At 41.4% G+C, this 15685-nt stretch overlaps 1 protein-coding gene across 2 annotated transcripts in view; it reads left to right on the top strand.

The window, feature by feature from the left end:
* Positions 1–3765: 3765 nt before the first annotated feature.
* HCN2 (hyperpolarization activated cyclic nucleotide gated potassium and sodium channel 2) overlaps positions 3766–15685 on the top strand; it is a 138896-nt gene continuing 126976 nt past the window's right edge. Inside the window, exon 1 of one of the 2 annotated variants that reach the window (XM_063455497.1) lies at positions 3766–4331. In XM_063455497.1, the coding sequence (XP_063311567.1) occupies positions 3871–4331 (461 nt within the window). In that variant the 5' untranslated portion in view covers positions 3766–3870. The remainder of the gene's footprint in view (positions 4332–15685) is intronic. The other variant, XM_063455496.1, reaches the window with a different exon arrangement.

Genomic DNA, 15685 nt, shown 5'->3' with positions numbered 1-15685 from the left:
AGCAAGATAGGAAGTATTATATAGCCGTAGCACACATAAGGTTTGCAAAATATACAGTACAAACTCATTGTGTGTGTAAAAAAGGCAGTAAAACATGCTTATTACCACTACACTTGGTACAAGCTAGCGGAAAATTTATTTCACAATAAGGTTAAAAATACATCTTTTGAAATACCCTAGGGTGTCTTCTTTAAGAAATGGTATCTCTTTATGGGGTAGCTGGAATAATTAACCTACAAACAAACCTCCAAAGGGGGGTATGGACACAGCGTAAAAATGTAAAGTTTGAAAAAACTTAAATGGCTGTGTCTCAAATGTGCCCCTTCAATGTCTGCATATACCTGGCAAAGGTACATATGGGGGGATTCCTGTGCTCAGACGACACAGCTGAGCAAGATAGGAAGTATTATATAGATGTAGCACACATAAGGTTTGCAAAATACACAGTACAAACTCACGGTGTGTGTCAAAAAAGCAGAAATTTGAAAAGAAGCGAACTAGTAGAGCCACATTAGATACACACAAAAGTGGGGGGTAACCAAAATAGAAAATGAAAAGAGCAAGAAATTATGTATCTAATGTATGGTGTAGAGTATAAACATCCAGGGGATATCAAGATGGCCAACGGCAACCCTGCTAAATAGACCAATTGTTGTCAAGTACGCAAAAATAATAAAGTTTTATTAAACATAACTCAATAATAAAAAAACAACCCCAATAAGTGCTATTAAATGAACACCTAAAGACTGTGAATTAAAAAACTGGTGCAAGATCAGTAATTGATAGATGCAGACCAATATAGGCAGCAAGTTACTATCAGCAGTGGCAAATGGGTAGTAATGTCAGACTAGAGAGAAGAGCACCGAGCTAGTGGTTTAATGGTTGATTTACACAGTCTGTCTCATCAGATGTCAGTGGTTTGCTGCAATAAATCCTCTAAAGACCGGCAGCATTAATCCCTTGCTAAGTTGTTATTATGATAAATATCGACATCGGACCGGAGAGGAAATAAATAGTTCCTAAACCAGCATTTGAGACAGTCGGAGATAATAGCTTAAATGAATATCACCAGCGTTTGCCTGTGAATAGCTATACCGACTGTTGCATAGAGAGAAACTGTCGGTGATGTTTACAGTAGAACACTAGTTTGATGACTTAGTAATTTGTTAAGTAGTCTGTCTTAATTACATAGCAGTGTGGTATTTTGTACACTCTGAGAATTCTCTATATTCCTTCCTAAAATCCGTATAGCCTGTAACTGCCTGCAAACAGCTGAACTAACAGTTACAAAGAAAGGGAAGGAAACTGTTACTTTCAGTGATACATAGTAGGTAATATTTGAACAGACGTACAGAGCGCTAGATAGATGTACCCAGCATCTGCCAGCAGTGAAGAACTGATAGTTGTATAAACGATGTGAAACTAGATGATACAAGGGGAGGGGAAGGGGACGAGGGAACAAATTTAAGTAGGGTCTCGGTAGACAGGGCAATAAAGTGTCCATAGAAGGTAACTCACTGTGTGTTGGCAAATTGCAAAATCTAACGACCCTCGTAATAATGAGTCCCGTGCCTTCAAGGGCACCTAACGCCAACCCCCCAAGTATCTATCCTGGAACCAGACAAAACGAAAATAAAATAAAATAAATTCATAGGCTACAAATAAGTTAAATCAAGCAGCGCGGTCGCCGATCTGTGCACTACACCATGGATCCAAAAGTGCAGTGCACCCCAATCCTCTGACGCACGCGTTTCGCTACTCCTAGCTTGTTTTTTCCTCTCTGACGAGCTAGGAGTAGCGAAACGCACGCGTCAGAGGATTAGGGTGCACTGCACTTTTGGATCCATGGTGTAGTGCACAGATCGGCGAGAGCACGCAAGCGTCCATGGGAAAGCATTGTAAATGCTTTCCTATGCGACCGGCTGAATGCAGTGGCGTAGCGTGGGTTGTCAGCACCCGGGGCAAGGCAAGTAATTTGCGCCCCTAACCCGTGGATTTTAGCACTCGAGTCTCTTCCACTAGATTAGTTAAAGAAACCCTTACCCCCCAAGCACATGTATTGTTTGTTATGAAAATACTTATGTAATTAAAGTAAAATGCATCTAAATACAAGTTTATTTTCCAGCACTTTATTGAGTGCGAACATGCATTACATATTCTCCACATTTTCAGCCTTATAAATACACGCACACACATTCGCTGACAGATACGCATACACTAGCTAACAGAAACACACACACGCACTGACACACACACTAACAGACACACCCACACTAACAGACACACCCACACACACTAACATACACACACACACACACACACACACTAACAGACACACAAACACTAACAGACACATACACACACACACTAACAGACACATACACACACTAACAGACACACACACACTAACAGACATACATACACACACTAACAGACACACACACACACACTAACAGACACATACACACACTAACAGACACATACACACACTAACAGACACACACACACTAACAGACATACATACACACACACACTAACAGACATACACACACACTCACATTTTTAACACATATTTTTTTTTTAAATGTAACCCCCCCAGCATCCTTACCTTTGGTGGTCCAGTGGCTGCTGGGCGGGCGGCATGCTTGCGAGGGAGCACTTCCCCTGAGCTGTCTGCTCAGCTCCCTCGCGCGCCGCAGAGTGAGGCTGGGAGCCGGAAAATGACGTCATATTCCGGCTCCCAGCCTCACTCTGCGGCGCGCGAGGGAGCTGAGCAGACAGCTCAGAGGAAGTGCTCCCTCGCCGGCCGCCCACCAATGCCGCCCGCCCAGCAGCCCGCCGGCATGTCTGTTAGCCGCAAGGCTAACAAGACATTTGCCTTGGGCATTTGGGGGCGGCTTTTTTTGCCGCCCCCTGGAAAATGCCGCCCAAGGCAAATGCCTTGTTTGCCTCGCGGCTAATACGCCCCTGGCGCCCCCCAGATGTTGCGCCCGGTGCGGCCGGCCCCCCCTGCACCCCCCACGCTACACCTCTGGCTGAATGCGCGCGGCTCCTGCCGCGCATGCGCATTTAGCCGATGACGTCGCAAGGAAGAAGGAGAGGAGGAGGAAAGCTCCCCGCCGGGCGCTGGAAAAAGAGGTAAGTTTAACCCCTTCCTCTCTCCAGAGCCCGGTGGGAGGGGGTCCCTGAGGGTGGGGGCACCCTCATGGCACTATAGTGCCAGGAAAACGAGTATGTTTTCCTGGCACTATAGTGGTCCTTTAAGGGCATGTTCAGCTTCTGAAGCTGTGTCCTTAAGGGGTTATCATGTGCCCAGGTGTGATAATACAGCTATCTACCTCTGTCCCACAATACCGCTCTCTCAATACATCGTTACTAAACCTATGCTCGCGAGCTCCGCCCTCGTCTCGAAGCAGCAGCCAATGTCGTTTTCCAAAGGGAACTTCTCGCCATGACTCCACCCATGGCCACGCCCATCGCGTTCCTCTCTGTTTTCCTTCTCTTACCCCGCCCACTCAGCCTACAAGCGTAATTTTATTTGTCCGCTTCCTGACTTTAGTCCGGCCCCCTTACTCTCCCACCTGTCACTACCCTGGCATGCTCTAACACTAACTCGGCTTCATTTCAGTCCTCATTGGCTGCCCATCACTCCGTGTACTGACTCTCGCTGTCCCTCTCATTCTCCTCGCCGATTGGTTAGACTGAAAAAATCCTTCGCCTTTCCCCGACCTCTGCCTCCCCCATTGGTTGATCAGGGTTGTACCCTCCTTTTCTATTTTCTCATTGGATGATCTCCTGTTAGGTCCCGCCCCCCTGAGTGCCCCCGCCTTGCGGTCCCTCCCTCGGTTCACTCCGCTGGTCCCCGCTGCCATGGACGGGCGGGGAGGCGGCAGCGGTGGCGGTAGCTGCAGCGCTGCGGGGATGAGGGGAGCGGAGACAGCCGCCGCGGCTGAAGAGCAGCAGCCCCGTCCGGCAGGGAGACGAGGCACCCGCAGCCCGTGCAGCTCTGCGGGGACCCCGGGCACCGGCAAAGGTAGTCCGAATGGGGAATGCAGGCGGGAGCTCTCTGAGGAACCGCCCCGGGAGCACAAGGTGTCCTTCTCCACCGAACCCCCGCGGGGGTCCTCACCGGGAAAGGACACCGAAGATGGAGAGGCCTTGGACGGGGAAGAAAGGAGCGGATTCATGCACCGCCAGTTCTCCGCCATGCTTCAGCCCGGGGTCAACAAGTTCTCCCTGCGAATGTTCGGCAGCCAGAAGGCCGTGGAGAGGGAACAGGAGAGGGTGAAATCCGCGGGGGCCTGGATTATACACCCTTACAGTGACTTCAGGTACCTGGGCAGGACAGGGGTAACAATGCTTTGAATACCAGATATGGAGGGCTACTTAGATCATAGCTGCACTTACAGGGGGTGATACAGAAGGTTCTGGTGGCCAGGGGCTGCAAGTCATGTGTAGGGGGCAGAAAGGACTGCAGGTCAGGTGTAGAGGGCAGGGGTGGGGAATGATGGAGATAGGTAGAGAAAGACAACCAAGGGCATGCCAAAGAGAGGAGGTGCCAGCTTTATATCAGGGTTGCTTTAAGGCAGCACCAGCTAACAGGCATTACATTTAGTTAACCAGAAATGTCCATAAATGGCAAGTGGTGCCAGCTGTGAGGATGTAAGAAATGTTGCTGAAGGTCAAGGTACACTCACCTTTGGTGGTCACATCATAATCAGAGAGAGGGTCAGTCGAAGGTCACACTGTGAGACGTGTGTGGGCTTACCAAGTGCTGGGTTAAGGAGTTAGGGAGAGTGTGTTGGAACCTAACGCCAGGTTCTATAAACAAAGGAATTCTTCTGTGTGTTCTGTCACATCATCTCTTGTGATTTTTTTTTTTTTTTTACATCATGCTACTACTAATTCCCCATTCTAGTATTGTTTTCCACGTTGAGACTAAGGTATGCGTTTAGTCTAAAACTAGAAGATTAATCCTTGAGATCAGGCAGCAAAGTCACTACAGAGACCTTATATAGGGGACACATAAAGGAAACGAAGGAACCATACACCCAAAGACCATCTTTATATCTCCAATTCTCTTATATCAGATCCTGAACTTTGACTACATCACAGAATGTAGAAATGTACGGAATGCCATGACATCCTTGCTTTTTTATGACTTGCTATCATTTGGATGAGCATGCATCAGCCCATCTGTCGCAGACAAGGCCCTTCTCCACAGGTCTTTCTGGCATATACAGGGTTATCATTTCTTTCCTCCCTTGTTCAAGGTTGCAATGTTCTTGATGTGTGTAAGCTTCAGCCATGCATCACCTGGATAACTACACTACATATGTCACAAGGACATTAAAGTGCCTCAAATATTAATATATAACACAGAGCACATCGTGCCCTTTGCTCTTTAATTAAGAACTCATTTGTAGGCATGCCCGCAGAGTTTAAAATTGTAATTTTAACCCTTAAGTTATCAGTGGGACATAATGAAATAAGTTTTAATAAGATTTACATGTACAAATTCACAGGAAATTCAATGTACATTCCATTTGGAATCTACAAACTATTTGTAGATTTTTGCAATATAAATGGCATCAGGTGCTTTTTTCCCATTGGGTTTAGTTACTATAGTGACTATATTTGAGGAATGCAACATATATATATCAACCTTTAAAAAGATTGATGCTTAAAAAAGAGGAAACAATATAAACAATGGATATTTTATAAATTTGCCTGACATTCTTTTAAAATCATCTGCCTTTACGGAAGAATTCGTTTAAGGTTAGCTTGTTAATTAATGTGATCATTGATATCTAACATAAGCCATATTTCCGTTTCCTTCTTTTATTATCAGAACGGACACAATTAACGATATATGTGTGAGGCAACATTAGACCCACTTGTGATTATTCCACCCAGTCACTGGGACTAGGATCTATCTCCCATTTGGACATTCAATGGAGATAAACAATTTTGTTGCACTTTTAAAAATGCTAGTCTGTTTCTCTGTCTTCCAGTGTATACATATTTTGTGTAAATGTAAATTTATAGTACTTGGAAAATCTCATCAATGGTTTAAACGCAACAGAGTTCAAATTCTTTTACTTTGCACTGGTTAATGGACATTTCTCTTTTCACTATAAAAAGTATAGTATTTAATCTAAACCCTCCCCCGTAACAACTGTAAGTACTTGTATATTGTGTTAGTAATCTTGACCTTTTAATCTTTGATTTCTGTGTTTTCATGTAGTAGGTATCTCAGTGTTGAGCCAGGGATAACAGACTGTATGTTGTCAATAGTTTGCACTGTCCGTGGTGCTGAAGGTGACAGCTTAATGCTTTCCAGTCTACAAATAAACAGGCTCCACTGTCAATCCAATCCCAGGTAGCAGAGAGCTATATCAGCATCATAACTTCTCCGACCACTTATTGAAATCTTACCCTGTGTTTTTCAAATGCTTTCCTCCCATCCACATCTGTCGCTATAAAAAGCACCCTGTGTTCTGATGACAGGGATATTTCCAACAATGAGTGGTTTAAAGTCAACATTGATGTCTTGGATCTCATTGGAAGTTGGATTAAAAAAATAAGTCATTTTTCTATGTATAATGTAGTTAGGAAATTTTAACATAATGTTTTAACTTTTTTCTGTTTATGACATTGCCTTGCATATGTCTCGTATAGGAGTAGTTTGTGCATTGGAATTGTCAAACCAGATATATAGATTTTCAGAAACGTGATCACTAAATAGTAACCTTGACATGTCAGTGTAGTGCAATTAATCCAAATTCTAGGCAGTGTAGATCTCAGTGGAAAGGCAAGTGTGTTAATCATGCAAAGCTGCAGGACATCCATGTAACCTTGTGGTGTTGTCTTTTCCTATATCAATTAAGGTAGCTCTGTACAAAGGATAGACAAGGCATCTTTTTGCCTTATAAACCTGTGGGGGTGTGACAGATATACAAGTGACCTCTTTGCATCACAGTTCATTATCCACCTCAGTTAGACCCCGGGAAATGACGCATATTGTACACCAAGATGCACTAGCATTGAAATTCGGAATGTGAGGTGAGCATAGTGTTCACACAAAGCACTCATCATCTGAATATATATCAGCGCACAATGCAGTCTGACACAGAGAAGAACATTTCATTGTCAGCCTGTCATATAGATTTATATGAGAGCACATAACTGAAAATAAAACATCCCAGTCTACTCACACACCAGTCTTTATCAGTATCAAGTATATTTCACTGTGGAAAGCTAGTTTTAAGGGAGAATTTGTTAAGCCTGTGTAAGTAAAGGTAGGTGTGTCTGTGCTGTTACCAGTTAATCAGAGTGAGTGGTTTCATGTTTACTTTTTTCCATCCTAAGGATTTATTGTATGTTCATCTGCTTCCCTTTATTTGTATACCTTACCATTCATGTGTACATTAATTTCAGAGTGTTCGTTTTCCTTTGTCTGCCACTCCTGGACAATTGGTCTGTTTGTCTATTAGACCTTGGGACAGTGTTTCTCCATGTATGTCTAATCCACTACTGCTAATATTTCTTTTTTTATTTTTTTAATATCAAAATATTATTCATTTATACGTTTAACCAGATGATTAAATAACCCCCTCCTATTTAGTGTAGATCACGTGGGGGAGAATTGGAAAACTGTGGTCTTGGGCAAACCTCAGTGGATCTCCTTAGTCATGCCTAATTAACGAACAGTGTCATTCATTTTTCCATATCTGAAGTGCAAGTGACAATTCCCTGAACGTCCACATCAACATCCTCATAGCAGATTTTCGTCATGTATAATTTGTGTTTGGTTTACAACAAGCTTGGCAACTGAAGCAGGAACCTTGGTGCCTCTAAAAATTGACCTGTGTAATGGTGGAATTGGACAGAATTTGGTATGTAGCAATTGAGATTTTTGTGCTCTTAAAGTATGCAAACATACAAAAGGAAATGACTGTTTTAAAAAAATATATAAATAAATTTACAGATAAAGGAATAGTAATTTCTTACAAAAGGATGTACCAACACACGCTCGTACATTGCCTATTAGGTAATCTCTCCATATCTGTGATCAAAAGTTATGCTGTGTTTTTGTTTTGTATATATCTCGTGTAATAGGAGATCTCATTTTGTGTCTTGGACAATGATAGAACACTGATTAAATATAAAATTTCAGATTGAATTACCGTATATACTCGAGTATAAGCCGACCCGAATATAAGCCGAGGCCCCTAATTTTACCCCCAAAAACTGGGAAAACTTATTGACTCGAGTATAAGACTAGGGTGGGAAATGCAGCAGCTATTGGTAAATTTCTAAATAAAATTAGATCCTAAAAAAATTATATTGATTGAATATTTATTTACAATGTGTGTATATAATGAATGCAGTGTGTGCGTATGAATGCAGTGTGCGTATGAGTGCAGTGCGTGAGTGCAGTGTGTGTGTGTGTATGAGTGCAGTGTGTGTGAGTGCAGTGCGTGTGTGTGAGTGCAGTGCGTGTATGAATGCAGTGTGTGAGTGCAGTGTGTGTGTATGAGTGCAGTGTGTGTGTGTGTGAGTGCAGTGTGTGTGTGAGTGCAGTGTGTGTGTGAGTGCAGTGTGTGTATATGAATGAAGTGTGAGTGTGTGATGCAGTGTGTGTTTGTGTATGTGTTGGTGGGGGTGGGCATTTGATATATTATTAATTATTATTTTTTTTATATTATTATTTTTTTATTATTATTTATTATTTAATTATTATTCAAAAAAATTTGAATTATCTTTTTTTTTTTTCGTCCCCCCTCCCTGCTTGCTAGCTGGCCAGGGAGGGGGGCTCCTTCCCTGGTGGTCCAGTGTCATTGGTAGTTCAGTGGGGGAGAGGGGTGCTGGCAGAGCTGTACTTACCTGTCCTGCAGCTCCTGTCAGCTCTCTCCTCCTCCGCGCGGTCTGTGCAGCTCCCTCTGTCAGCTCCCAGTGTAAGTCTCGCGAGAGCCGCGGCTCTCGCGAGACTTACACTGGGAGCTGACCGTGGTGCTGAACGGACGGCGCGGAGGAGGAGAGAGCTGACAGGAGCTGCAGGAAAGGTAAGTACAGCTCTGCCAGCACCCCTCTCCCCCCAGTCTGTATTATGGCAATGCAAATTGCCATAATACAGACTATGACTTGAGTATAAGCAGAGTTGGGGTTTTTCAGCACAAAAAATGTGCTGAAAAACTCTGCTTATACTCGAGTATATACGGTAATCTATTAGCACACAGAGAGAGGCATTCACACACCCCATGCTTTGCAAAATTCCTTAACTTTGTTAGCTCAAATAGTAGGGCCAGCAGCAAAGGGGATGGAGGGGTTGTTACATTACATGTTTAAAGGGACACTATAGTCACCTGAACAACTTTAGCTCAATGAAGCAGTTTTGGTGTATAGAACACGCCCCTGCAGCATCACTGCTCAATCCTCTGCCATTTAGGAGTTAAATCTCGTTGTTTATGAACCCTAGTCACACCTCCCTGCATGTGACTTGCACAGCCTTCCATAAACGCTTCCTGTAAAGAGAGCCCTATTTAGGCTTTCTTTATTGCAAGTTCTGTTTAATTAAGATTGTCTTATCCCCTGCCATGTTAACATCTTTCTAGACCCTGCAAGAGCCTCCTGTATGTGATTAAAGTTCAATTTAGAGATTGAGATACAATTATTTAAGGTAAATTACATCTTTTCGAAAGTTTTTTTTTTTTTCATGCAGGCTCTGTCAATCATAGCAAGGGGAGGTGTGGCTAGGGCGGCATAAACAGAAACAAAATGATTTAACTCCTAAATGACAGTGAATTGAGCAGTGAAATTGCAGGGGAATGATCTATACACTAAAACTGCTTTATTTAGCTAAAGTAATTTAGGTGACTGTAGTGTTCCTTTAACTGCAGAAATATTTGAATGTAAACAAATGGCCGTGAAGGTTACTTGGAGAGGAAGAGAGAGGAAGAAATATGTAGTTGGTTGGTTGAGAGTGTTGTGAGTGATACATTAAGAAACAATGCTCCAGTGGCAGACAGACCAGCAGAGAAAAATATAATAGAGGGGTGGAATCAAGTACTCAGAGATACATGTATGAAGGAATGCAAATGTATAAAGATAACAAGCTGAGAAAAAAACAACCATGCACAGCTGCTCAGTTAAACAAGTGTTTGCACATCAGGAGATATGTTTCATGAACATCTGCAGTGCCAAGGCTAACCATCACTGGAGTAGCTTGAAATGTTGTGGTTATTCATTTCAGGGAGGTAAAATCCGGAACTTCCCCTCTGATTGCTCCTGAGTCTCAATGGGAAATGTTCCCAATTAACTAGGATATCTAATTAATAAGAGGCTAATCTAGGAGAATGGTTATGAAATCCAATTAGAAAAAAAGGACTTCAGGGAAAAATATTAGTGCCTTTGTTGAATATTATCTATCTGCTTGCATACTTGTAAGATAAGAAAACATACTGTATAACCACAAGGGGTCATAACTGTGACCCTTTATGGCCACAAACTGGATTTTACAGCTCAAACACGACAGTAATGGTTTGATTAATATGTTTACATGAAAACTCCAAATATCTAACAGGATTGCAGTGATGGGATTGAATATACTAATACATTGCTTAAAATTGAAGTCAAATGCTACTAACCAGGCCTTAAAGGAGAACTATAGGGTCAGAAACACAAACATGTATTCCTGACCCTGTAGGTTTAAAACCACCATGTAGTCCCCCTGGTCCCCTCAAACCTCCCTAAAAAAGTAAAATCTTACTTGCATTTAAGTCTGGAGCTGCTCGCTTTGTCACTGTTTCCTTTAGACCTGCCCACTGCCTGCTGACATCAGCAGAAGTAGTAGCCTGATCCAATCACAATGTTTTCCCATTGGATTGGCTGAGACTGACAAGGAGGCAGATCAGGGGCAGAGCCAGCACAATTCAAACACAGCCCTCATAGAGATGAATTGAATCAGTGAATCTGTATGAGGAAAGTTCAGTATCTGCATGCAGAGGGATGGTATACTGAATGTTTGGATGCATTTTAGGCAGCCATGACCTATTAACCCCTTAAGGACTTAGGACGGTTCAGGACCGTCATCGGCATTTTTGCGTTGCCGATCGATGACGGTCCTGAACCGTCCTAACTTTAGATGTACTTACCCGATCGCCGTCGTTCCCCTGGCGGCGATCGGCGGTGCTCCCGTTGTGGGGAGACTGCCTGCAGCCCAGACAGTCTCCCCATGGCGAATTAGGACCCCTGGGGCCATGTGATCGCTCAACAGGGCGACCACATGGTCACAATGGGTGTCCATGTGTCTGCCTGCAGGGGGACTGTCTGTGCAGACAGGCAGTCTCCCTGCTGGTGTAAAATCATAAAAATAAAATAAAATGAATAAAAAAAATAATAATTATATATGTATATATATATATGAGATATATATATATATATATATATATATATATATATATATATATATAATATATATAGACATATATTATATTTATATATTGTATATATATATTATTATAAAATACAAATAATAAGTAAATTCAATTAAATTAATTTTTTTAAAAATAATAATAAAAAAATTATATATCTAAATGAAATTTTATTCTAACTGTATTTTGATATTAAAATATATACATTTATATCAAAATACACTTAGAATGAAATTGCATATATATCTATGTATATATAAATATATAAAAATAATACGAAATATACATTTGTTTAAATAAAAATTACATAAATAATTCTATAAATATACACGTAGACTTCAAATATATAAATGTGCATATATATTTAAATTCTACGTGCGTATTTATGTAATATTTTTACATAATTAAATAATTTTATTAATTGCAATTTGATGGACCTGCCTGCCAACCCAGGCCAAAATTGCAGAGAATTTAATTTGCTAGCACTGTATTTTACCCTGTAACTTTCTATGATACCCTAAAACCTGTACATGGGGGGTACCGTTTTACTCGGGAGACTTTGCTGAACACAAATATTAGTGATTCCAAACAGTAAAACCTATCACAGCGATGATATTGTCAGTGAAAGTGACTTTTTTCAAATTTTTCACACACAAACAGCAACAGCTAATATTTGTGTTCAGCAAAGTCTCCCGAGTTTAACAGTACCCCCATGTACAGATTTTATAGCGTTTTTGAAAGTTACAGGGTCAAATATATGGGTCAAATATTTTTACATTGAAAATGGCCAGGTTGGTTACGTTGCCTTTGAGAGCGTATGGTAGCCCAGGAATGAGAATTACGCCCATGATGGCATGCCATTTGCAAAAGAAGACAACCCAAGGTATTGCAAATGGGGTATGTCCAGTCTTTTTTAGTAGCCACTTAGTCACAAACACTGGCCAAAATTAGCGTTCAATTTAGTTTTTTACTTTTTCACACACAAACAAATATGAACGCTAACTTTGGCCAGTGTTTGCGACTAGGTGGCTACTAAAAAAGACTGGACATACCCCATATTGAATACCCTGGGTTGTCTACTTTAAAACAAATATGTACATGTGGGGTGTTATTCAGAGAATTTTGACAGATAATAGTGTTACAATGTCACTATTGATAAATTTGAAAAAAATTATGTTTTGAAACCACAATATCCTACTTGTACCTATAGCCCTATAACTTGCAAAAAAAAGCATGTAAACACTGGATATTTTAAAACTCAGGACAACATTTCGAATCTATTTAGCAGGTTTTTTTATTCGCTTTTGTAGATGAGTAAAAGATTTTTCAAGTAAAAGTCAAAAAACGTATTTTTTTCATCATATTTTTTAATTTTTTTAAATTAAATTACATGAGATTATATAAATAATGGTATGTAAAGAAACCCTTTTTTGTCCTGAAAAAAACAAAATATAATTTGTATAGGAACAGTAAATGAGAGAGTGGAAAATTACAGCTAAACACAAACACCACAAAAGTGTAAAAAGAGGCCTGGTCGCAAATGTACAACATCGCAAAAACAGTCCAGTCCTTAAGGGGTTAAGGATCTCTAACAGACATCTGAGGAGTGGCTAGTGAAGTTATCACTAGACGGTAGTGTAAACACTGCATTTTCTCTGAAAAGACTGTTTACAGCAAAAAGCCTGAAGGTAAGGATTCTACTCGCCAGAACAAATTCAGTAAGCTGTAGTTGTTCTGGTGACTATAGAGTCCCTTTAAAAATTACTTATCACTGCAAGCCATAGCATACTCACTTGGGCAGGGCTTGACAAATTAGCTTAAAATATAGGAACCAGCTAAAAATGTTGGGAGCCAGATTTTTCAACATCAAAAATACAATTCTTAAAGGGACAGTATAGTCACCAGAACCACTACGGCTTAATGCAGTTGTTCTGAAGTCTGTATACTGTCATTACATGCTTTTCAATGTAACCACTGACTTTTCAGACTTAAGGCAGGGTTTACATTGCTGTCTGGTAACACCTCTTGTGACAGTCACTCAGACGGCCTCTAGAAGTTCTTCCCGGGTCAGTGCTGCACAGTGTGCAGCACTTACATTAATGCTCCCCATAGGGGATGCATCTCTATGAGGAGAAGTTGATTGCGCAGTATGGTGTTTTGACGCGCAATGCTCAATAGTCTCCCAATGTTTTTCTATTGGGAAGCATTGGATTGCCTGATATCTTCAAGATTGATGATCTCTGCCATGGAGGTGGTGCCAGCCACAGCATCACCAGCATGGCGTGGGGAAAAAGGGTTAGTAAAAACACCTTTCCCATGTGATTGGAGGAGGCAGGTCACCTAAACATACACACTCACTGACAGACACACACACTCACTCACTGACACGCACACACTCAACGACAGGCACATATACATACATACACACACGCACACACTCAATGACAAACACACAAACATTCGCTGACAGACACCCATATACTCACTGATTTCACACACACACACACACACACACACACTGCAACACTCACTCACAAATCATTTATTCTTATTATTTTAAATCTACCTTGCCTCCCTATCCGCTTTCCCTTGGGGCCAGTGGGGCTGCTCTCATCTCTCTGCTCTGATCCTTAGAGCGCTGCTTAGTGATGCAAGGACGGAATGATGTCATATTCTGGCTCCCAGCTTTACTGGAGGGCGCATTTGGGAGCAGAGCAGCGAGATTGCAGTTCCCTCGCCAGCTCCCTCATTCATTGAACCGCCCTCAGCTCTCAATGACCCGACTGTCCACCTGTCTGCCCACTTCAGCCCTGTGTGCCCGCTTCGAATCTTGGGCAACCGGTCACCTCAGAGGCTGAGCAGGCTCACAAATACCAGCACCCTTCCACAAAAAAGTAAAGAAAGAATAGAAAAGAAAAACTGTCCTATATATGAAATAATGCAATCCATACCGCCATAAAGATATGGTATCTCTAGCATGTATGGTAGATTTATGCTACATTAGTACATGGCTCAACTTTCCTTTTGTGAGTGAAAATTTTACATTTGGCTTAAAAATTCACCCCCTAGAACCGGGCTCGAAAAATACCAGGTATATTGGGTAGGTGACCTGGAGGCAACATGGGGATAAGGAGGGATGGTCAAGTGACAAAAGGATAGGAGGAGTAGACAAATACTATATTTACTGTAGTTTTCTTTTGCCATTACTCTGAGAGACAGACTTCCAGTCTCAAGCACCCTGGAAAAGGTTTATTGATTAAGAGGCTAGGATGGGAGGAAAAGTGTTCATATGTCATGGTATATAAAACAATATGGTGTCAAACTATTATATATAATGGATTATGGCAGATATGGAATTATATTTATGATTATGGCATGCAATATGGCAAAACAAAACCTCATAGAGGATGTATTGTAAGCCTGAGGGAGGTTAGGGTAGTTGACTTATAAAACAAAAATGGGGAACATTGAAGCTGGGATACAATGGGAAAAAAGCCTGATAAGTGTATATAGAAATAAAGCGTGGGAACACGTAGGGCAGAAAATAATGGTTAGCATTTATAAATATTAGTTCAGCGTTTACATATATGTGCACGAAACAGGGAATTGTAGTAAAAGGCAGGGCAGAATGGCTGTATTTGAGAATGTTTCAGACTCTTCTGTTTTGGATTGGGTTTGCATCATTGTTGTCAATGCAATACAATCAACTGTTCAGTGACTTAATATTTTCACACCATGTGCAGAAATCAATACTAAAGGGTTTGTGTTGCATACTATCTCAAGGAAGACTTGAAGTAATGTGACACTTATAAGCCTTCCATGAAGGTGAATTAAGTGTACTTGGCAATTTTTTTTCTCTCGTTGATTTTGCTTTGGATCAAAAAAAAACAAACATTTGCTAGAAGTTGGTGATCCACCTTTAAATCAAAACAAACATAAACTTTTAATTGCCTTCATTTACAGGAATACAAATGTGTATTCTTGATGTTATAGTACCCTGTTAGCCTTTTAGGTGCTCAGCCCCCCAACTCCAGTCCGAGGGGGGAAAAAAGCAGTTTAACTTAAAGGGACACTCCAGGCACCCAGACCACTTCTGCCCATTGGAGGGGTCTGGGTGCCAACTCCCTCTACTCCTAACCCTGCAAGTGTAATTATTGCAGTTTTATATAAACTGTAATAATTACATTGCAGGGTTAACTCCACCTCTAGTGGCTGTCTACTAGACAGCCACTAGAGGTCACTTCCTGATT

Source organism: Pelobates fuscus, chromosome 5 (genome assembly GCF_036172605.1).
Source record: "Pelobates fuscus isolate aPelFus1 chromosome 5, aPelFus1.pri, whole genome shotgun sequence".
In the NCBI taxonomy this organism is placed as follows: domain Eukaryota; kingdom Metazoa; phylum Chordata; class Amphibia; order Anura; family Pelobatidae; genus Pelobates; species Pelobates fuscus.
This window is presented reverse-complemented; position numbering and strand designations above follow the sequence as displayed.